General features: G+C 35.6%; 1 protein-coding gene across 1 annotated transcript in view; it reads right to left on the reverse strand.

The window, feature by feature from the left end:
• The window catches only part of NAT1 (N-acetyltransferase 1), a 321,119-nt gene that overhangs the window by 54,695 nt on the left and 239,138 nt on the right, over nt 1-27,286 (reverse strand). Inside the window, exons 15-17 of the mRNA XM_090388830.1 lie at nt 21,995-22,199; nt 11,604-11,715; nt 5,449-5,545 (exon numbers count right to left, since the gene is read on the reverse strand). Coding sequence (XP_090244956.1) covers nt 5,449-5,545; nt 11,604-11,715; nt 21,995-22,199 — 414 coding nt within the window. The remainder of the gene's footprint in view (nt 1-5,448; nt 5,546-11,603; nt 11,716-21,994; nt 22,200-27,286) is intronic.

Below are 27,286 nucleotides of genomic sequence, written 5' to 3' on the forward strand. Positions count from 1 at the left end.
AAATGCTTTTACTAATATTTTTAAAAATTCGTTATAGAGAGACTAACACTTCGTTATATGGGGTTAATTTTACGTGTAATTTCGTTTCAAGGTGCAATGTTTTGCGAAAAAATTCGTAATATAGAGAAATTCATTAAATAGAAGTTCGTAATAGAGAAGTTCCACTGTGTATATATATATATATATATGCATCCAAATCATGCTACCATTAATACGAATTCACATATATTCTGTAAAATGAATAATGTCATATATATGATCACATGTCGTACTTGCAATGTTAAATATATTGGTCAAACTAGCAATAAACTAAATATTAGAATGAACCTTCATCGTTCTGATATTAAAACTTATAATAACAAATCCAGCAAGAAAATAGGTAATCTGGAACATGATATTGAATTCAGACATTTCCAAAAACATACTTTTGGTAATATTTTCATTTCAATACTTAACGTAATTAATAACGCAAATGAAAGATTATTGCAAGAAGATATTAGCATGTTACAATATAAAACACTATATCCATATGGTCTAAATAATAAATTTAATCAAAAATATATGACGAATAATTTAAAATATATTTGTGTTTATAATATGTTTCAAATTGCCAAACTTCGTAAATATAATCGCAATAGGAAACATAGTAAATCCAACACATATAAAAGCAACCGAGAACATCTAGGAGACTTCATAGATTTATTCGAAATGTGGGACACGGATCCTATAAATATTAGTAAAATACATAACACACTTTTCAGTATTAAAGTTAGTGTACTCAAAGCACTAAATAGAAAAACCAATGATTACGTCTTTGTATCTTCTCATCTTATGCACATCATATCAGACATTGTCAAATTCAGATTTCATATTTTGAATGTTAGCAAGCAGCCGGAAAACTCTGTCCTCATCTTATACTTTCAAAATAAATTAATGGATGATTTAGATATACATAAAACTATTAATTAAGTAATGACTTGCTGCCTATTAATATCAGATTTAGATATTCTAGACCATTTGGTCTTAAAGCGTATAAAACAATAGCCACAAACCTTCACAATATTAACATCGGACAGGATACATGTGTTTGACACAAACCTTCATTTCATAGATACGTGGATCCTAACCATAATCACATTATAACTGGCAATTTAGATATAATCCCATATCCCGAACTTAGAGATATTTTATCACTGGGTTTTAAATTTTGACCTAATTTACCTATTAATAAATCTAACTTTAAAAAATTGTTATATCTAGATTTACTTAAATACTGCATAAGATCAGCATACAACCATAACATACCGGTTGAAGCATACCACATGTGGCTATTTACAATGCTTAATTTCATATCTAGCAAATATAATCAATTGAAATTCATACAGGATAATCTATATAATACCAAATTAATAAATAGGCAGCTCAAAGATATACATGAACATTTTGTAATTACTCCCGTTGACAAAGCTGCTTGTAATTATGCAATCATATGTAAATCATATTATATAGAAATTTTAAAAAATGAACTACAGTCTAGCCATACATATAAACAGATAACATCTTCCTCTAATATAATAATCAAAAAATTAATTGCATTGCATAAAAAATTAAAGTTAAAGTATAATAACCTAAAATATCCATTTATATATGGCATACCCAAATTTCATAAAACACCGACTGCTTTTAGATTCATAACATCACGTAGAGATAGTTATGCTAAATTTCCCGGAAAAAAGTTAGAAAAGTTACTTAAAATTATATTAAATAACTTAAATAAAACTATTATAATAAATAACTTACCTATTATAAATACTCTAAAAAATAACAATATTCATCAAATACAAACATTTGACTTTAACAGTCTATTTGCAAGCATTAATCTTGATAACTTAAAATTCGTCCTCCAGAAACTATATTTAGAAAATAAAAATGCTATAAAGGTTGATTTAACCTATTGGGATTCTCTAATAAAATTATGCATCTTTAATAATTACGTATATGACGGAACATCGTTATACCTACAAGTGACTGGCACCCCTATGGGAAGTCCAGCATCAAGCATAATCGCAAACCTTTATCTACATTATACAGAAAGAGAATTCCAAGATAACCTACTTATATATAGATACGTAGATGATATATGTGTTTTTAATTGTCCACATTTTGTCCGGGATTACAGTCATTACTGTAATCCCGGACAAAATGTAATAAAACAACAATAATAAAACACAATAAAAACATAATTAAAAGACAGTAATAAAAAAACCAGTAGAACTTGTATTGGAAAAAACTAATAGTTCCGATACTATAGCAAATTATCTGGATCTTCATATAGAAATATTCCATAATAATAATATAGACGTAAACATATATAATAAAAGAGATGCATTTAATTTTAACATAGTCAGCCTTACAAACTGGAAATCTAATATATCAAAATCAGTGCATGCTAATATAATTTTATTGCAATGTCTAAGGATTGCTTATATCTGCAATAGTAATAAAAATTGTTCAGCGGGCTTAACAGCGTTGTACGGCAGGTTGATCAATAATAATTTCCCTACCGCTTACCTGAAATATCATTTCAGGAAAGCGATAAACATAATTAATTTCAAAAATTTGTTTTCTGAACCTATTGTTTTAATATAATTTTCAATATAATCGTTATATTTAGTGCCATGTATATATGTAAATACGATACACTTTGCATTCTTGGTGTCTTACGGCGTAGAAAACTTGTACCCACCAGCTTGCAAATTACAGTGTATCATTTTTTTTTTAATATATAGTTAATATATAGTTAAATTCATTTAAATTTACTTAAGTTCACGCTGAGATAACATGCAAATTCAGCTCAGGGTCCTACTATAGGAACGGGTTTGCGATCCCGGGCATACCCGAGCCACAACTTATATCTTGTAATGTCTTTAAACTGTCCTACACTCTTTATTTTTATTTCTCCGAAATTATTAGGGCAATCCGAGGACGTAGGAGAAACTATTTTTTATCTATACCACTATTTTTCGCCTTTGTGGAGTTCAGGTTCTATTATTCCTACTCCTTTAGTTTTTCTTCTTACTATCTGCATGTTTCTCTATGCATTAATTTAATTATTTATTTTTACAGTATCTATCAATAGGGGGCACCACATATTATTTTGATGACTATTACATTATGTCCTAGATACGGTCAATATGTAGTATGAATTATATATTTAATCTTATTTTAATCATTAAATTACGTTCCCTGTCTGGTCAACGATGATTAATATATCTTACATTTATATTTTACTTATATTTCTTACCTTTGATTCTATTATTTCTAAATTTTCTTAACTTTTATTATCATCGGCCTATACTGGTTTATATTTGGTTTAGATTTAAATTACTTAGCATATATTGATCATCACAGAAACAGAGAACCTCTTGTCGTTTTTTGCCTTCATTCTGGGTGGTTGGCCCCCAGTTGAAGTCATCTAGATTGTCGGTAAAAAGCGATAATAACATATATTTTTTTTTTTTTGGGTTTTCTTAGGTCCCTGATGGTATTATTATTGGATTGATTTGCTTATTCTAATGGTTCTTTATATTATCCTTAATATTATATATATGCACAGCACGAGTACATCATTACATAGCAGAATCCAAAAACACAATCAGTTTAAAAGTAGCCTGAAATAATAAAGAAACAATTAGTTCTGAGTTGGAGCTCGCCGCTTAGACACGGGGAATTAACCATCCTTTGAAACACCATAATATTAGAGAAACAGGACAAAAAATTTGAGTTAGAAACCAGTGAAACTCTAGCAATAAGATCAATAAACATACATAGACCAATAATAATTTAAGAGGAATAGGATCAAGAACAAATATCCTATAAGTTCAAATTTAATAACAAAATATAATCCCCCCCCCCTCCCATTCAGGATCTTTATTAATAGGAATGGGTAGTCTTGCATCTCGATTTTTGAGTGGAAACTTTTATATTCTTTCCTCTAAAAGATCTTTAAGCTGTTCTAAATTCCTAGATTTTCAAATTCCAGACATTGTTGCACATGGAAGACTACTGTACAAATTGGAGCAGAATGGTATTAAGGGTAAGTTGCTGCAATGGATAAAAGGATGGTTGAGTGGGAGAAGACAAAGGGTGGTAATCAATGGGCACTGCTCTTCGTGGACTAATGTTATTAGTGGAGTCCCACAGAGTTCGGTGTTAGGCCCACTATTGTTTTGTATATTTATCAATGATATTGATGAAGGTATATCAGGCTTAATGTCAAAGTTTGCAGATGATACAAAGGTTAGCAGGGTTGTTAATGACAGTAATGGTAGTGTGCTACTGCAACAGGATCTAGATAATTTGGGCAGATGGGCTAAGAAGTGGCAACTGAAGGTTAACCTTGACAAATGCAAAGTACTGCATATGGGTAGAAGTAATCCCAGAGGAACGTACCAACTGTGTGGTACTACACTTAAGGTGAAAAAAAAAAAAAAAACAACAAAAAAAAAAAAAAAAACCTAGGAGTAATTGTGCAGTCAGATATGAAGTTTTCTGAGCAATGCAGACAGGCTGCCAGGGCAGGTCATGGGGTTTTGTCAATGATATACAGGAATTTTGCTAGCAGGGAAAAGGAGGTGATTTTTTTTTTTTTTGACTGATGCTGCATAAGCTGATAACACTTGCTTTCTTGCATCACATGCACTATTACTATTACTACTACTATTAGTGAAATACGAGGAGGGGCAGGAATATCCTGTTATTCTTCTTCTTTTCTTCCTTCACCTTAATTAAACACCGCACACTTTTGAAATGCGGCAATGGAAGGTGCCGGTGACATATATACGGCGTTCGACACATGTTTGCTTCCCTTTGAAGTTGGTATAAATGAACAGCCCCCCTCCCCCCATCAAGCTTTGGGTAATTATCTCCCATTATACTTCCAATTATTTGCCATGCATGGGTTTAGGGTCAAACCTTGATCTTATTCCTTTGTCCTGCTGCAAGGTTCTTCCAAAGGTCTTATATAAATAACTTCCATCTATTCTGATTCAGTTATTCCCAAAAAAAAATCTGGGGCAAGATTTCCTGATTTAAAATATAATATTTCTAAATTTTAATATTTCTTAATATCCTATATATTATATTTATTATTCTACTTTTATTTGGTTAAAATTCAAAACATTGATTTAAATTCAAAATGAGGACAGATTCTTTACAAGACAAAGTCACAGTATGTTAGCATTTGTCCGATTTGACAAATATTAGCAGGCCTCGATCACACAAGTCATCTGTTGAAACGTGTCTAGTAAAGTTGAGACAACAGGATTCCCATAATGTTTTTAGTTATCAATAAGGAACTTTACAAGAAATGAATTAGTAATGAACAGAATTTTTTAACAAATGAAAGCTACACATAAAATGAGTTTGGTAGAAATTAAACAAACTTACCCTTTGGAAAACAGTTATTGTAGCAATGTACTTGTAAGGCATAGAGGGTTACAAGCTGCAGTTCAGGATGCTCATGAAGAAAAGCTTGGAAAATAGGCTGGAAAAAAAAGAGAAAAAAAAAAAGAATAATACAAGCATATAATTACACGCACGCACGCACCCCTCTACCAACCACTCTTCACACACTTTTTATTGCAAATTGTTGTGCAGAATTAAAACAGAGTCAACACTCACTACTTTCAACGCTCTTGTACTGCTAATCCGGCTGCACTAAAATTTCTTTCGGAGCTTGCACTGCTGGCAAGTTATTTCGACCGAAAGAGTAAAAATTTTGGTGAATTTTGGAGTTGTTGATGATGTGCACCTTACTGGCCAATTTGTACCCAAGCTGAGCCTGAACATTATTCGTGTTACCCGAGTCGAGCCAAAACCCAAGGATCAGACCCGGGTCCGTGCAAACCTCAGGTATATATAAGGGGTTTCCCTCGTATACACTAAAAGTAAGGTAACACAGTTTTTCTCTCGATGATGTTTAATAATACGAAGTTGAAATTACAAACCAAGGAATAAGTGAACATGCATCACTTCTCCACAAAGTCTCCAGTTTTATTGATGCACTTGTCCCAACGATGGATCAGTTTATCAATACCAGTACTGAAGAAGTCCATGCCCACATGGAGTAACCAACACCCCACTACCTGATGAACTTGCTCACCTGTGGTGAAATGCTTTCCTGAAAGGTGTTTTTTCAGAGGGCCGAACAAATGGAAATCTGAAGGTGCTAAGTCTAGGCTGTAGGGGGATGTAACAGAGCTTCCCAACAATTACGGCACAACCACTCATGAGTGCTGTGGGCAGTGTGTGGAGTTGCATTGTTGTGCAACAAAATCACAATGCCTGTCAGGAGTACTGGTCGTTTTCGTTGAACGTTGGCTTTCAGTTTTTCCAATGTTGCACAGTAAAGCTGTGCATTGATTGTTCCTCCCTTCGGCAAGAAATCCACCAACAGAATGCCTTGGTGATACGAGAACACTGTGGCCATGACTTTTTGGACACTGGGAACAGTTTTGAATTTTTTTGTGTACAGGAGATTGTAGAGGTTTCCAGATCACGGAGTCTTGTTTGCTCTCCGGGGTAAAGTGATGAACCCATGTTTCGTCTGCTGTGACTATGCGAGCGAGAAAATCTTCTCCTTTGTCGCTGTATCGCAACAGGTTCTCCATACACATCCCCATGCGTTTTGCTCAGTCCTCCTCTGACAATTGTTGGGGCACCCAGCGGCAGCACACCTTTCGAAAGCCAAGGACATTGTGAACAATCAACTTACTCACGTTCATTATTTGTGCAATTTCACACAGTTTCACCCGCCTTTTTTCAAGAACGATGCCCTCAATGCACGAAATGTTGTCTTCTGTCTTGCTCGATGAAGGCCTGCCCGATGCTGATCTTCAATGTCAACATGGCCCGTTATAAATCGTTATAAATAAGGTGCATGTTTATCTGTTGCACCAAAACCACACTTGCTTCTTTGTCATCACCTTTTTGCCATACACATAACCAGTTCACACAGTGAATGTTACATGGTGAAGACCCTTTTGCTTGCAAAAAGCAAATAACTTCACGAGCACCTGTTTTGGACCACAGTTGCATGGTAGCCGCCACTTTGCAACTGGATCTGCTGTGAGGCGACAGTACCACAACACTGCACTGAAGTTCTTTTTGAATGTTATTAACGGGTCTATCTGTCCACCGCATTTCATCTCATTCCCTTTCACCTTTATTAAGGGGAAAAAAATGTGCTACCTTAATTTTTGGAAATCCCTCATAGTATATGGGAAATCCCTCATATACTATATAGTAGTATATGATTAGATGTTCAAAGATGTTTTCACATAAAACATCTTTCATGTGTACAGGATACACACACACTTTTTTTTCTATAACACTACCTTGCAATATGAGAATCTTAACACCACCTTCTCCACGGGTCCTTAACGTTGCCATTCGAAAATCTGCAGTTGGCAGATATTTTCAGGAAAGTAATTACTACGGATGATTAATATTCGATAACACAATTTTTAAATCTATTTTAACCAACAGAGTTGAAAGCTAGGCATGAAATAATACATTCTATGGAAAAATGTTTTAAAGAAACCATTCATCCTGCAGCATGTTTATCTGTAGCCACTCGAATCACATTCAACATGAGGCTAATTTCCATATATAAAGAAGAAGATATTGCCACGATGCCCACTGATAAGGGTAAATGTACTGTTGTGTTGAAAAAATGGGATCATGGGATCATATAAAAGCAGAAAGCCTTAGACTCACTTCAGAACCAGTAAGTATATGAAGTTCTTCAGGACCCTCTCAAGTGTTAGAGAAACTGAAGTCTACAGTAAACGAATTAGCAAATTCTAGTTTCTAAGAAAGATTTCCAAGGCTTTGTGTTGGAGATTTCATGTGTTAGGGTGGCAGCTTCCTCAGTTTAGTGGCCTTCCTAAGGTGCAGAAACTAGGTATCCCATTGTCGCTTTTTCTAGCACCCCAATATATGACCTTTCCAAGCATAATGTTGTTACCCTTTCTTGTAAATCTTGGGAAATTCTATTTCACTGTAGCTAGTAGTTTCCATTTATTGCAAATTATCAAGAAGTTTTTATATATTTGAGAGTGCGATGTTCACCTCTTTTACATCCATTTAAATTCAGCAAATAATTGATCCTGCTAGGCAATTATCACATAGGAATTCCATGCTAGAACCTTGCTTTCTGTGGCATACATGATGCCTTAAGTGTATGTTTAACTGGTTGTGCAATAATGTTCAGCAATTACTTGTATCGGCAGATTCAAGGAATTTCTTGGTGACCTGTTAATTCCTCCATAGTTAACATCGTTATGAAGGATCTTGAAAACAACACATTCTTGAACCTGCCAATGCTTGTTATTCTGGCAGAGATACAGTGATATTTCTGCATTCATATCCTAGGGGTTGGAGGTGTTGTGTCTCCACTATCTTAATTCTCTGTCACCCTTTATCCAATTTACAAAGGAGCCAGAAGCTAATCACATGAACATCTAATGTCTTAGTGTGACGAGCAGGACTCCACTGTGATTGTATGCTATGCCATTCTTCTAAAGCTGATGAAGGAATACTCCTTTCCAAATGCTACTTATCGAATATAGACTGAAGAATATAAAAGCATAAAGCTTATAAATATAAACTTTACACACACACACGCTTCATTTATTAACATTTTTATTTGCTATTTAGTCAGCACACATAACAGGAACTTCATATTCTATCTATTCCCAATGTCTCTTTTTTAAATAAAAAAGTAGTTACAAAAAAAAAAAAAAAAAATGGAAGACTTTGGACATTTGGTACTCCTCACATTTTATTAAGGAACTACAAACCAGAGCATAGCATACTGTTCTATTATTATTATTATTTATTATTTTTTTTTTTATGAGAACCCCAAGCACAACAAGTATTAGAACCTATAGTGCTGTGCATGGGTTGAAGGTTGAAAAAATGAAAGAAGATACTTATTGACATTAAACTTGAATATCTGTACACTGTATCTTTCAGGAAATACTTATAAAAGAAGGTTGTTCAAGAAAACGGAAGTTGAATGAATAAATGAGGAAGAAGAAAGTTGGTTCTGAGTTTGAATTTGGACAATAAAAGGGATGTTGACTGGTTGAGGCACGTGTTCGTGCTTTGGAAGAGAAAGAGAGGGGGGGGGGGAATTACAGAAGCCAATTCAGAGAAGAAGAGTGCCCATGGAAGTATTTATAGAAAAGGCATATAGTAGAAAATGTCTACGAGACAGAGAGTGGAGAGACTGTTAGAGATGAGTCATTAATTAACCTAACTGCCCTCTTTTGAATGGAATCTAGAAGCCTCAGCAAGATTTTGGGAGCACCACTCCAGATGTGGGAACAATATTCTGTGGTAGGGCAGATTTGCAATTTGTAAAGAATGAGCAGCTGTTTGTAAGAAAAGTAAGGCCGAGCGCAAACGAGAAAACCCAGTTTTTTCGATGCAGAGGAAGCAATATTTGTAATGTGCTTATGCCGAGAGAGAGAGAGAGAGAGAGAGAGAGAGAGAGATTAGAGGTCGGAGTAATCTGCAATAGAGATATGTGATCTTGTCTAGAAATCAGAATATCATCGAAGATAAGCATAGAAGCAGAAGAATCCTTTTCCAATATAAGAGGACTGAGTTTTGGAAGGATCGAAATCAACTAGGTTATCTTTGCCCCACTGGGGAGCTGCCTGGAAATCAGCATTTAAGAAATTGGTAGTGGATATTCAAGAAGTTGAAGTTGTTTGTGGGAGGAAAGGTTTCTCCAACTGGAAGGTGAAATTCAGTGCTATCATCAGTATAGGATTTCTGGTTTATGGAAGAAGGTCATTAATATACAAGAGAAAAAGAGTGAGAGAAAAAAAAAAAACAAATCCTCAAGGAACACCAGAATTAATGAAGTTACAAGACAGATAGCTATCTACCATTATTGCAGCGAGCAGTCAGAGAGAAAACTGGATATCCAATTACAAAATAGTTGCCAAACCATAAGATGGAAGATTATTTAGAAGACCTCTATGCCAACCATGATCAAAAGCCTTTGTCATGGCCGGCATAAAGGACTGGTTGAATTTGACACAACTTTTGCATTGAATTTATCCATATATGGGTAACATAAGTCAGAACATTATCAGTGAATTGACACTAATGGAATCCATACTCAATGGACGGTTTCTAGATTAGATAGTTTACGAGTTGGTGGTTAATTGAGTTACCCATTATACTAGAAAGAGTATGTGGTAGATGACTTTCATCAACCGGAGAAATACCACCACTTTGCTTATTGGAGGCTTGAAGTGGTGAAACCCATGTTTAGTCTCTAGAGCAAAGTTTCCGGTACCCCCTCCCCCCATACTTCTCCTTCAACCCATGCACGGTACTAAGTACGATAGGTTTTGATACCTTTCGTGTTGGGGTTTTCATAAAAAATATGTGCAATGAGACGAAAACTGGGTGGGAGAGATTGCGAAGTTTTGATCTGAGGTACCTAGGGGACCATTCACTTTGATCGTGAACTTTAAAGAGTTGTTTGTGAGAAAAAGATAAAGTGTGTTGGCTGTGTGGTTAGGATTGTCTAGTATTCTGGAGGTAAATGAACAATCTGTCCAAAGTCATCAGTAATTGTAAAATCTTCAGCATCTCGATCAGCTGGGTCCATGTGACTAGAAACAGAAGCCAGCTGAAGTTATGAACATTAAAATCACCAAGGAAAATTATTTCACTGTTAGGAAAGTTGGACTGGTGAAAGTCAAATTTCAAAGAGCTCCAAATGATTAGTGGAATTGGGAGAGAGGCAACAGATGATTTTAGGCCAGAGAAAGTCGAAAAGAGGAGATTCCAAATTACTAAATCTGCGACAGGGAATATCAGAGTGAACATATGCAAAATCACCGCCTTTAAAGAGAAAGGAATCATATAACAAATAATTTGGACAACTCAGATGGGTAGTGGTTGAATCAACTGATAACTGGAATTCTGTCAGAATAAGTACATGAGGTTTGAGAAACCATAAGTGGAAATGGATATCACTGCAACAGAGTGGAAATGAGACCACATACATTTGTGAAATAAATGAGAAAGTATTTGAGAGGTTTAGATCTTTTCACAGATTATCTTGTTCTATTAATTTGACAAATCATGATGTATTCAGTAGTAAGAAAGGGTGTATTGTGTGTGTGTGTGGGGGGGGGGGGGAATACACGCTGTATGAAGTAATGAAATTCTTGGATATGATGTACACACGACAAGAATGGAGTCAGCTCTTTGACAATGGCCCCATCATGTCATTTCGAGATCTCTTCCTAATGAGAGAGAGAGAGAGTCACTTTCTCTATTCATAATTTCTAATGTTGCAAATTCTACGTATAAAGAATTCTTAATACAATGTTAAGAAATTTTTCTACTTTAAAACAGAAAAAACCTGAGTTAGACCACTTTATAGTAGCATAGTTCATATATACAAATTTAATCTAATCTAAGATCTATAATTTAAACAGATGTATAAAATATTGCATGGTTTAATAAGTAATATAAAATTATTTTAAAAATCATGCAACTTCTCTTACCTTAAATTTATCAAGAAGATCCTTTTCTTGGTCTAATATAACTTTATCTGGAGCATTAGTTCGATCTAAACCTTCAGCCAATGTGGTTTCATTTGTAACAAATTTAATCAGGCTAAAAAAAAAAAAAAAAAAATATATATATCCAAAGTATGTAAAATGCATAATCAATAAACTAAATATAATAAATATACCAAATTTAATTTTAATAAACAGTTCTAAATCAGCTACCTTCCTAGACTTAGACATACATATAGTTAATAATACTATACACAACAAACTGTATGACAAACGTAAAGAATTTCAATTTAATTCCACAGACCTCACCAAATGGAACTCTAACATCTCCAAACGGATTCATAGAAATATAATAGTCGCACAAGGTATCAGAAGAACATGCATATGTAACAAGGGAGACTACATTATAGATACGCTTATAGATTTCAGATCTAAGTTAACATAAAAACGGATTCCCACACCATATTATTGCACGATACCTATTAACAAACGGCACAATAACCTTAACCCAGATCTTATTATGGATAAAATCTTGAGCCGCACTTATATAGCACAGAATATGTAGGTGTATTTCGTTGAAGTTACTGTTGGCATAGGTAGTTTTTGTTGGACATGTATATATATACATAGTAGGCACTGCCCACGGAGTAAGCTATATATAGCTTACACTCAATGAAAAAGTCGTACCTATATTTACTCTATGGGTAGGAACCAATTCTATTATACTCTACAATGTCTCCTAGAACTATCTATTTAGTAAAAAAGGCCTACGCGCTCTGGATTCATCACGAAAATTTATTTTGTTTCTAAGAGCAAACTAAACATAATTACAAATTAATAAGCTTTCGGCTGGGAGGCAGCCTTCTTCAGATTGAATACATGAATGGCAGTTGGAATAGAGATGTGCACTGCCAGGATGGTGCATGAGGCGCGTGGTTAATTGTTTGTTGATGTTTGTGGCTGTGACATATGGTGGTGACGTGGCCAGCGTTTGTCTATGGATAGAATTACTACCTCTGTGATGGGGTTAACTTGGCAACCACTGTTCCTGTTCAAAGAGGCATCCGAGCATTTTATATTTAACGATTCCAACCAGGTGCGCTTTAGGTAATGGTGGGACCTGTCCACAACCACGACATCGCGGTGTGGGTCGATGTCGTGGCGGGTTGTCCAGACATGCTCGGCGATAGCTGAGTGTTCTACATCTGCCAAACGGATCGCCCTTTTATGTTCTGAGAGACGTTTCTCGAGTCGACGTCCAGTCTCTCCAAAGTAGCAGCTGGTGCAGTCACAGCAAGAGATGCGATAGACCAAACCGCTCTGTAGAAGAGTGGGGACGGGTGTTTTTACGTTGGAGATAAGAGAACGCAGTTTCTTGCCTGGGAGTTGGATGCATTTTATCCCATATGATTTTAGGATTCTACCGATCTGTTGTGACAGGTTGGGGTAGTATGGGATAAATGCCCTCGTGGATGACTCGTCACTGTTGGCATTGCTGTTGGTCGTCACGTTGTCGCGTGCCTGTAGATCACACCTGTCAAGGACGTCGATGGGATAGCCACACTTCGTAAGGTCTACTTTGACTCTGGTGATCTCTATGCGTCTCTCATCTGCGAAGCTGGAGTGTGTCCAGGCGCGAGTTAGCAAGGTTCGGGCAGTGGAGAGGAGGTGGCCCCGCGTGTGTGCTGACCGGAAGTTGGTAAATTGGCCAGCACACATAGGTTTGCGATAAACTGTCGTCTTCAAGCATGTGTCTTCGCGCCGGACAAGTGTATCTAGGTATGGTATAGAGTTGTTCGACTCCAGCTCAATCGTAAACTTTATGAAGGGCGATAGTGAGTTGAGGTGGGTTAGGAGTCGTTGACCTGAGTCTCTAGGGATGACAATGAACACATCGTCTACATAGCGACACCAAAAGGCGATGTGACCTGGCGCGTGTGTAAACGCACGTCCCTCTAACTCCTCCATCACGATGTTTGCTGTGACAGAGCTGACAGGGGAACCCATGGCTGTGCCATGTATCTGCTGGTAGATTGAGTCGTTAAACATGATTGCACCCCCTGTTAAGCACAGTCCGAGGGCGGCGGAAATGTCACCAGGCGTCAGCCTAGTTCTGTCGCTAAGGGTTTCATCGTTGTCCAAGAGTTGTTTTGCACAAGAGACGGCATGTTCCACTGGGATGGAGGTAAATAGTGATATTACATCGAACAAAGCCATGACTTGATCCTGTGAGACGGATATAGAGTGGATCCTTTCTATGAACTCAACACTGTTGGAGACGGTGTAGGTGGTCTTGCCAACTAGAGGAGAAAGAAGTCTCGAGACAAACTTGGACAGCTCGTCAGTCGGTGATCCACAGCAGGATACAATTGGTCTTAGTGGTGTGTCTTCTTTGTGCACCTTCGGCAGGCTGTAAAACCGTGGGATCTGACACCCGGAGGCGATTACGGGTTGACTGTGTGATTTTTTCTTGTTTCAGCCAGCTGTTGATGAGGATATTCACCTCTGACTCCCATCGTTCCAAAGCTCTGTTGGGGTTAACGGCTAAGGGTTTGTAGACGGAAGTGTCTCGTAAAAGCTGGTTCATTACAACTGTACGACGGCCTTTGTCCGCTGGTAGGATGACGATGGACGAATCCTGTTTCAGTGTCTTGAGGGTAGAAATCTGCATACGGCTGGTACATCCGAACGGCTGATAGTCCGAGCATATCTCCAACGTAAAAACACCCGTCCCCGCTCTTCTACACTTGTCTTCACGTCGGACAAGTGTATCTACGCATATATACACAGGTTAGCCTCCGGCACAGTCTTTTCTGTCAACACCACCAGTAGCGGTAAGTCCTTGTCATTCGGTCACTCCTATTCCTTTGTCTTCGCCTATTTCACTTTCATAGCGGTCTACTTACTTCTGTAAGGTCATCCATGTTCTGTATGTAATACTTTAGTAACACATAATAGTTTTGCATAACTTGATTTTAATTATTTATTCAAAATTTGTATTCAAAATTCTTTTTAGATTTTACCACGTGGTTTCTTGCACGTGTTCTTTGACATACAGAACATGTCAGAAACAGAAGTAAGAGTATTGCTGTCCTTTTCATAATTTTGGTGGACGACCTCTGAAGAAGACACAAAAATTATGAAAGATACTGCAATGCTATTTCTACCTTGGTCGTTGTTTTTTTCAAAATTTGCTTTTTGGTTCTTTTCATTTTATATCATTACACTTAATTTCTTTTCCTTTCTTCCACTCTTTGTTCAACACATATATTGCTCCCAGGGTACACCATATTTTCATTAGTAGCATTAGTTAAATTCGATATTTATATGTATACTTACTATATTCTACACATAAAAATAATTTATGTATACATTATGGTTGTAGGGTACCTTTGCGCTTGCAGTGTCCCTGATCCATAATTCATATTATCGCAATTCTAATCCATCTAAATCTTCTTCCCCCACACATACCATACAGCTTCTCTATTTATTTTTATTGTTATTATTCGTAATTATATATATATATATATATATATATATATATATACACGCACACACAACTACACAGATTATATGAAAAGGAAGGGGATAAGAAAGAGTAAGAAAAATGGGGTGGGGGAAATTATGGTAAGTAAATAAGTAATAGCTGCAGAAAAAAGAATATCATATATATAGTAGCAAAAACTATTTCACAAATCATTAAACATCAGCTGTTTTAGAGATGAAATTAGATTTTGCCCCACAAACTGAAATGAAAATTTAAAGAGAATAAATTCAATAATATAAAAGCCATCTAATGAAGAAAAATAAGTGAAAATACTTGAAAAAAATAGAAAAGGAACTCAGCTGCCAATGTCCCATCTTTTCAATTTATTCTCTCTAAAATTTTATTTCAGTCTTCATTTTTATTTGTGAAAGTTTTTGCCAATCAAGGAGACAGACACATCATCTCACCGGCTTTTGAGTGTTTTCACCTCTGAAATTCTATTTTCTAGCTACTACAGTTTTTCATTTTTAGAAACCAGCAAAGAAACTGTTTCGCTGGTTTTGTTCTTTTTTAAACTTTTTGGTTACATTAACTGTACAGTCAGTAGTAACAAGAATATTCATCTTATTTCATTCCTGACCTCTGAAAAAGGGCTATTATGTATTAGTTCACAGTTTTAAACCCTTCTGTGCTTGCCTCTTCGATTAATTAAAACTCTTCAATCTCCCCTCTACCTAAACTGCTCTGCACTTCTAACATCCCTACTCTCCTTACTTTTAGACATTATCAAATTAAATTCAATAGTTTCATCCATATGGAGTTAACACTCCATGTTTTAGTTAATTTGTTCAATTTAGCATGTTTTACACTCTTCGGCTGTTACCCTTTCCTCAGACATTTTCTAGTTTAATATAGCCATTTTTTCAGTCTACTCAAGGCTGTATATATTTTTGTTGGCATATGCATGCACCTTCACTATTTCAAAATTTGTGATTTATACACTTTTGCTTTTATTCCACCGTTATTTTGAACATTTCTTAAATTTATTTCTTGTTTCCTTTCTTCAAAATTCATTTTATTTTTACTTTTATTATTTATATTCCTCAATTTTGGGGTATCCTTTCTAAGTTTGAAATGTCAAACACAAGGGGTCCTCGTTATTTGAGGATAATTGGTTCCAGAAAATTCCATTTAAAATGAATCTACATAAAACAGGGGCCAAATATTCGCAATGTGTATTATGTATTTGTATATAGTAAAAAATGGATTGAAGGAAATGAAAAATGAGACAATTATTTTGTTAGATACAATAATAATACCCCGACTTACGCGAACTCGGAGTTAGGCGGTTCTTGATTTTTTCGTTTGGTGTATATCTAAAATTAGCTTACCAGTGATTTGGAAGTCAAATCAAAGCTTGAGTGACAGCTTCCGTTTTTGAGGACTGGTTTGGTCACCACTTCATACCCGAAGTCGAACGTTATTGCAAGTCTAAACAGATTCCATTTAAAGTGATGCTTCTTATTGACAATGCACCCGGTCACCCTCCTGCCACCCTAATTAATTTTGACCCACGTGTGAAAGTTGTGTTTTTGCCTACAAACACAACCAGATTGCTTCAACCGATGGACCAGCGAGTCATCAAAACATTCAAGGCTTACTACATGAGGTGTTCGTTTGCACGTCTAAATGAAACTATGAGACAAAATAGTGAGATATCTGTTAAAGACTTTTGGAAACAATTCAATGTTTTAGAGCCTGTAAGAATCATTGAAGAATCTTGGGATGAAATTCACAAAAAAACATTGAATGGTGTCTGGAAGAAACTTTGTCCATTTTTTTTTAAAAAAATGAGATGAAAACAATGCCAGTAACTGATCATGTCGCTCATGTGATAGAAGTTGTTAATCTTGCCAGACAATTAGATTTGGAAGTCAATGGTGATGATGTCAATGAGCTGTTGGATTCACATAGTCAGGAGCTGACAATGAATGAGCTCATAGAGATGCATGAGCAAAATGTCACTGAAGTATCCGACACTTCAGACCCAGTTCCACCAGAAAAGCACATGACAATTGGAAGTTTGACAGAAGGTCTCAGCTCAATTGAAAAGGGCTTAAAAATTTTAGAACACAGACTCCAATGAAGAATATGTTATAGCTACAAAGCAAGGAATAAAAAAATTATTAGCTTGCTACGAAGAAATTCTGCACGAAAAAAAAAAGGCGCTGTGTTGTCAGACGAATTTGTTAGATTTTATGAAGCCATCGACATCGAAATAACTTTTTTACATAACTCATTTATTTTTTAATACATATTTTGCATTAATATGTATAAATAACTGCAAATTTATTAAATATTTTTCTTCTATACTAGTGTTTTTGTTAGTCCTTGGTCCCAATTAAAAAAAAATTATGTATTTATATGCAAAGTTGTACCCCGACTTATGCAAATTCGACTTAAGTGATTCTCATCGGACCCACCTATCGCGTAACTTCGGGGTATTACTGTATTTATTATATGTTGAACAATTTAAGGTTAAGTAAAGTTAATTGAAGTTACACTATTTTTTAAGTTTTTCAAATAAAGAATGAATCCAGGATTTTTTTTTTTTTTTTTTTTTTTGCCGTATTTTTTCAGATAAAATTGTATTGTAGAAGTAGTCTAACTTTGCATAAAAATATTCAGTGCTTGGTTAATTTTCTCAAAGGCTTTCTTTAATTCTTTAATTTTCAAATCCTTGTAACTGCGGGGACTCTGATACCGGGGATTCCCCCTGTATTTTATTTTCAATAGATGCGCAATCTCTGAATATTTGTTCTGTTCAAGCATTTGCTATTTTATTTTTCATAGCTCTGAGTGCTCTGCAGGCCAGGGCTGTGCTTTCTTACAGGATGCACAGTATCAGGGTCTAGATCCATTCAAATTTCGACTCTTCTGAGTTAAATGGGTTATCAAAATACTACATTTGTCTTTCACTCAATAGAATGCCTTTTAGCTTCCCCTTGAAAAGATGAGGGATCAGTGGCCAAATTCCTTTACTATTCTTTTCCTTTCCAATCAAGAAGATACATCTCTCTGGCTTTCCAAAATTTTCTTCTATCTACCACAGTTTTTCATTTTTGGAAACGCTAAACCTGCAAAGAAACACACAATCTCAAAGGGTTTGGTGTTTTCTTTTCTTTTTAAAAATTTAAGCTGCATTTCCTGTCTGGTTGGGATGGATATCCTCACCAGATAGGAAATGCAGATATTCAACAAGATATTTATCTTATTTCATTCCAGACTTCTGAAAAAGAAGTTATTACGGTATAATTTGGAAATGTTTGCATTAAATTAGCACAAGTTTACTTAATTTTATGCTGCAAACAGAACAGAATTGTGTGGCTTGTGAAACATTGCCAGTGGATGATATGACCAAGCTACAAAAATGGAAGTTGTGTGGCTGTGCATATTTACGAAACAAAGTGGAGCCCAGATGGTAGATAAAATTTATTTCATGTCAATAACTTGACGTTCATTTCATTACTGTTCATGACGTTTCTAAGCAGAATGCACTCAAGACTGTAGAATAAAATCTAGTATCATAACAAATCAAATTGTGTGAGTATAAAAATAAGCTGTTAAATTGATATTTTGAACTGGCTCATGGCATTTCTGCAGCATGACCTTTTAATTTTGGGACTAAATAATTAATATCCCATATATAACTTGTACTCCCTTAAGAACTAACAATTGGTTTGTAATAGCTATAATTTCTGTACCAGGCAAACATACTCTAGTTATGTTCAATCTGCTTTTTTTTTTAAACAGAAATGCTCAGTTTCCCTTAGAACTGAGTATCCAGATAAAATGACCTCATCTTGAGGCAGAGCATTTGGTGCCTGATGATGTTAGTTAGTTGTTGGCACATTGGCTTCTTTGGCCATAATGCACCTCCCAAAGTTTTTGCACTTACTCTGATTCTAGCCCGAGTCGGAAATCAAACCCGTGACCTTTGGGTTGGCAGGCAGGCACTTTACCCATCTGGCTAGCCCGGTCGGCTGCCTGATTATTCGATTTTAGGGTCAGTTCAACTGGTAGATGCACAACTTGCTGGGCTCTCACTTTTAGTACAGTCTAAAGGTATCTATTAATTTCCTGAGAGATTCAATTTTGTTCATTAATATCACAAACTTTAATTTAATCTTGTTACATAAAAATGCAAGACACATTAAAAGTCAAAAATATATAAAAAGAAGAGGTTATGCAGTATTCCGAAATAAAGATAACTCTACTGTTATTCATGATGTGTGCGTGCATTATTTGGTAGGAGAAAGGAAAACTCTACGAATCTAAAGTAATCATGTAACGCAGCTTTTCAAGGATATTTGTCCTAACAACTATTTTTCAACAAGGAGAGAAAGGGAGAAATCAGCACTCCAGACTACTCACCAACACTTTTTGCCAATACTGAAGGTCCTCTGCAATACGATATACTAGTTTGCACTGGAAAAAATGACTGATACCCTGCACAAACATTTTCAAAACAGCATTATCTTCTGCAATTTCATGGAAGAATGTCTTCCCTGAATTCAAAGAAGTTATTGTGAGACTGCATGAGATGCATGTTTTTTAACACAACACATGCACAACATCATGGGTACCAAAAGGGACCACATGAAAAAAGCCTTCAGACAAAACAATTCAGTTACAGATCATTCTAATGTAATAATGAGCAATAGATGCAGTAGTCATCAGAATTTGTAATTACAGAATCCACAAAGTGTATTCCAACAACATTTCTGTGATATTCAGCTCAGAATACAAACTGTGAACAGCAGGTGGATAAATACTGTAAATCTGATTTTCTAAATTTAATATAAGTCTACAAAAATATTTGGATTTTATGAAATGAGGAAAAAGCTCTAGAAGAAAAAACAAATTTAGCATGTAGATTGTGTTTGTTGAAATATTTATTATTTATTGTTCTGTAGGTACCAAAAATGGGGTTTGATTTTGATTTGATTTGGTTTTTTATGGCGCATTAGCAGCTAAGGCCATAATGCGCCAAGTCAAATTTTAAAACGCTACTAAACAATTTTGGTAGCCAAAGCTACCACGTCAAGTAATAAATTATTGTCAAAAGATGAATAGTAAAAGTATAAAAAGTGTAAACCTTAGATTCTTGTATAAAAATTAATAGACTGTAAAAAGTTAAAAACGTCAGACATTGTCTCTGTCACCTATAATCTGACTGAGTGTAAATGGCTCAGTCACATTATTAAAAGCGGTAAAATACAAGCGTCGCGCTTCTATAAAATCAGGACATTCTATTAATATATGACTAACGGTTAAAATAACATTACATATCTCGCACATAGGTGGGTCATCCGCCCTCAGCAAGTAGGAATGGGTTAGATGACTATGACCTATGCGGAGCCGAGCAAGAACAACTTCCTCTCTTCGGACCCTGCGTAGACTGGACTGCCATTGCGCAATTAGAGGCTTAATGCGATGTAATTTATTTGTGGCCTGTCCGTGCCAAGAATCTTGCCATTGGGAGAGTAATTTAGAACGTATTATTTGCCTGTAGTCTGTATAGGGGACTGACAGGCAATGATTATCCAGGGAAATGGCTGATTTGGCAGCGGTATCAGCTAATTCATTTCCCCAGATCCCAATGTGGCTTGGGATCCAGCAAAAGCGAATATCAAATTCGAATTCCACAAGAGAAAAAAGAATCTTCCGGATCCTGGAGAGGATCGGATGAGGGTTATACCTCACCGATACTAGAGCCTGTAATACGCTCAATGAAGCACAATAAATCACATACCTCTGGTAGTCGCGATTTTTAATGTGATCTAGGGCTGATTGTATTGCATGCAACTCTGCAGTATAAATGCTAGTTTCTTGTGGGATCTTATAGGATAATGTTTTGTGAGGGAACACAACAGCAGATCCCACATGACATTCTAACTTTGAGCCATCTGTATAGATTGGCAGAAAGTCAGAATACTGCTGTCGATGTAATGCAAAGAGTTGCTGGTAGACAGATGGCGGTGTAGTAGCCTTCTCCCAGATCTTAAGGGAGAAGTCGCAATTTGGAAAATAAGCATGCCAGGGTGGAAAGAATTGCCTTGGTGACTGGGCAACGTTGTCTACCGTCAAGTTTAGTTCATTCAGCAGCCCTTGAATGCGAATACCAAAAGGTTTGTTGGCAGTCCGACGGGTGTTGTAGAGGTTTTCCCAGCGCGGCCTCAAAAACAAATGGCCACGTGGGATGATCGGGCAGGGATTTTAATTTGAAGGCGTACTGTAAGGACAACTGCTTACGTCGAAGAGACAGAGATGGTTCATTTGCTTCAACGTAAAGGCTTTGGACAGGAGATGTGCGAAATGCTCCAGTGGCTGTCCGGATGGCTTGATGGTGGATTGGATCTAACCACCGAAGTGCACTGTCTCTAGCAGAACCATAGACCTGAGACCCATAGTCGAGTTTGGAACGGACAAGTGCCCGGTAGAGACGAAGAAGGGTAGCACGATCTGTGCCCCATGGGGTTGACGAAAGGGCACGAAGGATGTTAAGCCCTTTGACACATCTTGTCCTCAGCTTACGAATATGTTGTAAAAATGTCAGCTTTTTGTCGAAAATAAGTCCAAGGAATTTGAATTCTGCTACAACTGGGATGTTATTTTGCCCAAGCCTTAATTCTGGGTCAGGATACCAAAAATGGGGAGGGGATGAACTAGTGGTGAACTCATGCAAATACAAGAAGACAGCTTCTTTCAAATACAAAAAATATATATTTACATGCAAATACAAGACAGTAAAACAAAAATAGATCACAATTCAGACACATTTTGTGTTTCAGTATAAGTCTAAAATAATTAATTTAGGCAAACTCACCAAGCCACAAGTGCACTGACAAATCCAGGAACAATATGCTGAGATGGATCTACATTTTCCTTGATCCACCTATATAATGTATTAGGACTTGGATCTGTCTGAATTTGTTTCCACAAATCAGCTTGGATACGTAGCAGTGGATATAGGAAACTAAGACCACGATCTTCTAAGATGTCAGCTAGCCTTTCCTTTGTTCTATCCATTTCTGTAATATAAATTGATATATCTAATATCTATATGCAGTCCTGAATACATATAAATTAGTTCTAAATTAAATGTAAAGGGCAAAGTAGTGTGCTCAATACACACATCTATAAAAACTAAACAAAAGGCGAAACCATTTTACTCAAGATGTTCCATACTAGTTCTTCATGAAGAAACCTAAAAAAGCTTCTTAGTAGAAAGGGGAACACAAAGAAAGCATTAAAAATTTATTCTACCTATTACATATGATATCATACAGTTTACAAAGTACCTATCAAATTTGACACAAGTTATATTTTCCAAATATATTTTCCAAATATAACTTGTCATATAAAAACAGTTTTTCTATAAAAAATAAAGCAATTCTTAGATTGAAATCAATGTTCTATGTAATGGGTATTTTAAAATTAAATACAATTATTTACTGAACTTTATTTTAGTTTATAAAGGAAATAATAAATTGTGACCCAGTATGTTAGCAAAAGTAAGAGAAAAGACGAAGGATCAATCATTTTTAACTCTATTAACACATTTTTTGAGAAGTGCAGAATCCAATATAACAAAATAAAACATATACTAGATGTATAACTTGCACTTGTTTCACTATTGCAATAATAATAATAAAGTCAAACTTAAGAATAAAACTTTCCTACTCTTCCTGAAGCTGGATGGGCCTTTTTTGGGTACTCCTTCAAATAAAATGGTAATACATACTGAAGGAAGACTAACAGCCTGGCTTTGCTAATATATTAAAGTCCCCCCATTATTACCATGATGTAGGAAGTTTGAATACTCTTAAAGTCCCACGAGTCTTAGATTATGTATGGTTAGTGAATGTTAATGGAATTTTGAAAATTCGTTAAAGAGGCCTCTGGAGTCAGGAATTTAATAATTCATTTTTAATGTCGCTAACCACTGATTCAAAACTGCATATATAGCTTTATTTACAATAAAATATATTATAAAATAAAATAAAACCTTCAAAACTGCATTATACTATAATTAAAGCAAGCCAAAATAAAGTAAAATAAAATAAATGTGTATATTAAGATAATAATAAATCACTGATTAAAATTTTTTTTTTTTTTAAATTTTAAATTTAAAGGTTGAAATCAATCAAAACCACTATACAATAGCTTTTGGCAGCAACAGCTGCCGTCATCAGCTGAGATGGTTACAGGTTATCCACAATATATATATCCCAGCAGGTCCGCGACGTCCACTAATGACACATGAGCATTACTAACTTCCCATACACTGGAACCGGAAAAGGCTCGAGTATGCATTATTCTAAATCGCTCGTCCTCCCTAAAATGAGGGACTCAAAAAGCAGATGAATGCAGCAGCCCTTATCCATATTAATTCTATAGTGCCTGGACAAACATATCCATAAGCTCTCTAGTCACTTCCTGTTCCGGAAAACACTAGCTCTATCGATAACCAACGCTCCTTTGGCTGAAATATCATGCCGTTTCCCAAGCACGTTTACCTAGGCAATCTCACAATCTATGCTTTGTTTCTCCCACATAACACGCCCTACATTCTGGGCATTCAATCTCATATATGACCACGCTAGCATCACTGGTATCAATGTAATCTTTAACCATGGACATCACTGTGTGAATCTCCGATGGAAGCTGCACACAGCGCATCTGACACAAGTGTAAAATACGTGCAATGAGTTCCGAGCTATCCGGATAATAGGGAATGTATGCGGTAGCTCTAGGCATAAAAACATCCCTATGCCCACTACTCATATCCTTTTGACAACCATCAATAATGCTCTGGGGGTAGCCACACATCTTGAGGTCAGCCGTAACCCAGTCTAATCTGGTCATCTCTCTCTCCTCAGAGGAGGAACCTTAGTTCTCAAACATGGCCTACTGTGTACACATACACATCAAGGAAAGGAAGGGTCCCCCTCCGCCTCTGAGGTAAGCAGTCATTCAGCCACCTGAGTACTTCATTAACCTGACCCCTCTGTATTATTGTAAAAGTGTCATTGACATATATCTTCCACACCCAAACCAGGGGTGGAAGAGTGCTCACCAACATCCTACCCTCAAACTCCTCCATAGCCAGGTTGGCTATAACCATACTAATGGGTGAACCCATGGCCACTCCACGGACCTGCTGATACATAATATTTCTAAACAACATAGTGGTACTAGCATACACAAACTAATTCCTTAACAAAGATCTTCACAACTCAACACTGTCCTATCTTTCAAAGTATATCTCTTTTCAAAGCTACCCGCACACAATCCAAACCGTGTTCAATGCGTATACAGGTGAACAAGGAAACGTCAAAAGACACCAAAAAGTGAATAAAGGTGGCATAGAACAAGAGTAAGTTCAGGAGTGCAGGTTTTGAGAACAAGTGGAGAAATACCATCAGGAACTGGAGCTCCATCGAGAAATACATCAGGACATGCCAACCGGGCTAGCCGGGTGGGTAAAGTGCCTGCCTGGCAACCCAAAGGTCGCGGGTTCGATTCCTGCCTTGGGCTTGGATCGAAGTACTGCAAAAACTTTGGGAGGTGCATTATGGCCACAGAAGCCTATGCGGCAACAACTACCAAAAAAAAAAAAAAAAAAAAAAAAAAAAAAAAAACATCAGGACATAATCTTCATTATGTATTGAGATTGGCATCAAAAATTTGCAACCAAATTTTGAACAATTATTCATAAATATCCAGCCTCAATCATCTCATTAAATGTTAAGTTTTGTCTAGTAAATTTTATTGCGTATTGTACTTAATAAAATTTTTGAATATTTCAATTTTAGGTTTATCATTATATTCATTTATTCACCCTAGTATTGAAAAGCAGTGATTTTTTCAGGTTGTAAATTTTCTAAAATGAGCATTTAAAAGCAAAAGTGGAGTATTTCAAATGTGGAGAAACAAAAGTAAAGTATTAAAAAAAAAAAAAAAAGTAAGTCATTTTTATAATTTTAATAAAATCTAAAAAATAAATCACTGACATAGATTTGTTGCACATAAAAGTGCTGGGAATTTTCATTGTTTTATATCTAGCTTGAAAAGAAAAAATGGTAACATGAAAAATAGAAACTTCCTTTACTGAGTAACAAGATATAGAAAATGAGACAATTTTTTTCTTGAATCACTCTGTGCAGCCTGTGAAACAAATCTAACTTTGAATATGGCCCTGTACGGGAAAAGGTTGGACACCACTGGCCTAGGTGAACACAATAGAACCATCAAGACAGCTGATTATGGAAGCTCAGCTATAGCCAAACATGTTTGGGAAATGGGGCATGATATTTCAGCCAAAGGAGCATTGGTTTTTAACAGAGCTAGTGGTTTCTGGAACCAGAAGTGGCTAGAGAGCTTATGGATATGTTCATCCAGATGCTATAGTATTAATAGAATAAGGACTGCTGCATTCATCGCTTTTTGAGTCCCTCATTTTAGGGAGGGATGAGCGATTTAGAATGATGCGTTCCCGAGCCGTTTCCGGTTCCAATGTATGGGAAGTTAGTAGTGCTTATGTGTCGTAGTGGACGTCCAGATCTGCTGGGATATATGTAGGTGTGTGTGTGTATATATATATATATATATATATATATATATATATATTGTGGATAACTCTTAACCATCTCAGCTGATGAAGGCAGTTGCTGTCAAAAACTATTGTATAAGTGATTTCAACCTTTAAATTTTAAATTTTTAATCAGTGATTTTATATTATCATCATATACATTTTTATTTTATTTTACTTTATAGAATGTTTTATTGTAAATAAAGTTATATATGCAGTTTTGAGTCAGTGGTTAGTGACATTAAAAATGAATTAATTTTGAAAATCCTCATATGCAACATCTCTGATATTAAGAAGTTATAGCAGTTAGGTTGAGGATGATTATAATTTAATCAAATTTGAATGCATAAGCAGACACTTCCAAGTGCCATCACAACTCTGGCATGACTGTTCTTTCAGCATTCAAGTTTTTGTTAAGTTTTACCCTGTCTGGTAACAAGCAGATGGAACCTTGATATGTAAAATCACACTTAGTATACATTCAGCATTATACACAATGCTGTGTGTATTCCATAAATCTGCATAAATTATAATGGATACATTAATGGAGAAACATTTACTTAATGTAGGGATGGTCTAATACTAACAAAACATCTGTATCCTGGGAATTAAAAAAAAAAAAAAAAAATTTCAGTACAGTGGAACTACTGAATTTAAAGTGAGTGTCTTCATTACTTTCATCTTTTAACTGGCTGAACAAGAGAAAAGCTCCAAAATCAGCTTCATGCAGTATCTCTTCCATAAATAACAATTTAATGTATGTACACAAAAAACCAAATTTAATTCCACACAACCAAGATGAAATTCCATAAATGTAGTCAAATGTATATTTTTAAAGCTCTACCCACAACACTGGGTAGAGCTTTCTCTCGAATGCAATAACATGTCAAACTGGTCATTTTGGAACTAACTAAAGTGACTGTAGTAAAAGCAGTATAGTGCTATGTTAAGAAATTTACTGATGATCCAGCAGTGACAGAGCTTTTGTCACACTTTTTTGCATGGTTACAAGCATTAAACACCAAAAATATACAAAAATGAAATTCAGCAATCTTTGTCATTATATGTGAGAAATTAAAAAAAAAAAAAAAAAAAAAAGATTTTATATACCTCATTGTGCTTAAGAAAATATATATTTTTTTATTATCATTCTCTCTTAAATTGAGTTAAGAGAGAATGATGTGTCTCGTTATGAACAGCACTCACTATTTTAGCAAGGAAAACTGTGAATGCTATCATAACAGATTGCTTTTTAAAATTTATTGCTATACTTACAGTAGTGTTACACAATGACAAACACTAGTCTCAGACAAAACTTTTGTACCAATCTTATACTGAATGCAAAAGAAGAATGTACTGTGAATAAAAACTTTTTCTTTTTTTTTTTGCAAAAACCAATATTTCATTTGAACTAACAAAATTATGACTGGAAATTGGTGAAATAAGGAGCCAATAATGAGCCTTCAACCTGCATGGAGTGTAATCTGCCTTTAATTTCTTAAAGAATTACAAGATTATTGTCAG

Source organism: Mastigoproctus giganteus, chromosome 14 (assembly GCF_048544385.1).
Source record: "Mastigoproctus giganteus isolate SK-2022 chromosome 14, ASM4854438v1, whole genome shotgun sequence".
Classification (NCBI taxonomy): domain Eukaryota; kingdom Metazoa; phylum Arthropoda; class Arachnida; order Uropygi; family Thelyphonidae; genus Mastigoproctus; species Mastigoproctus giganteus.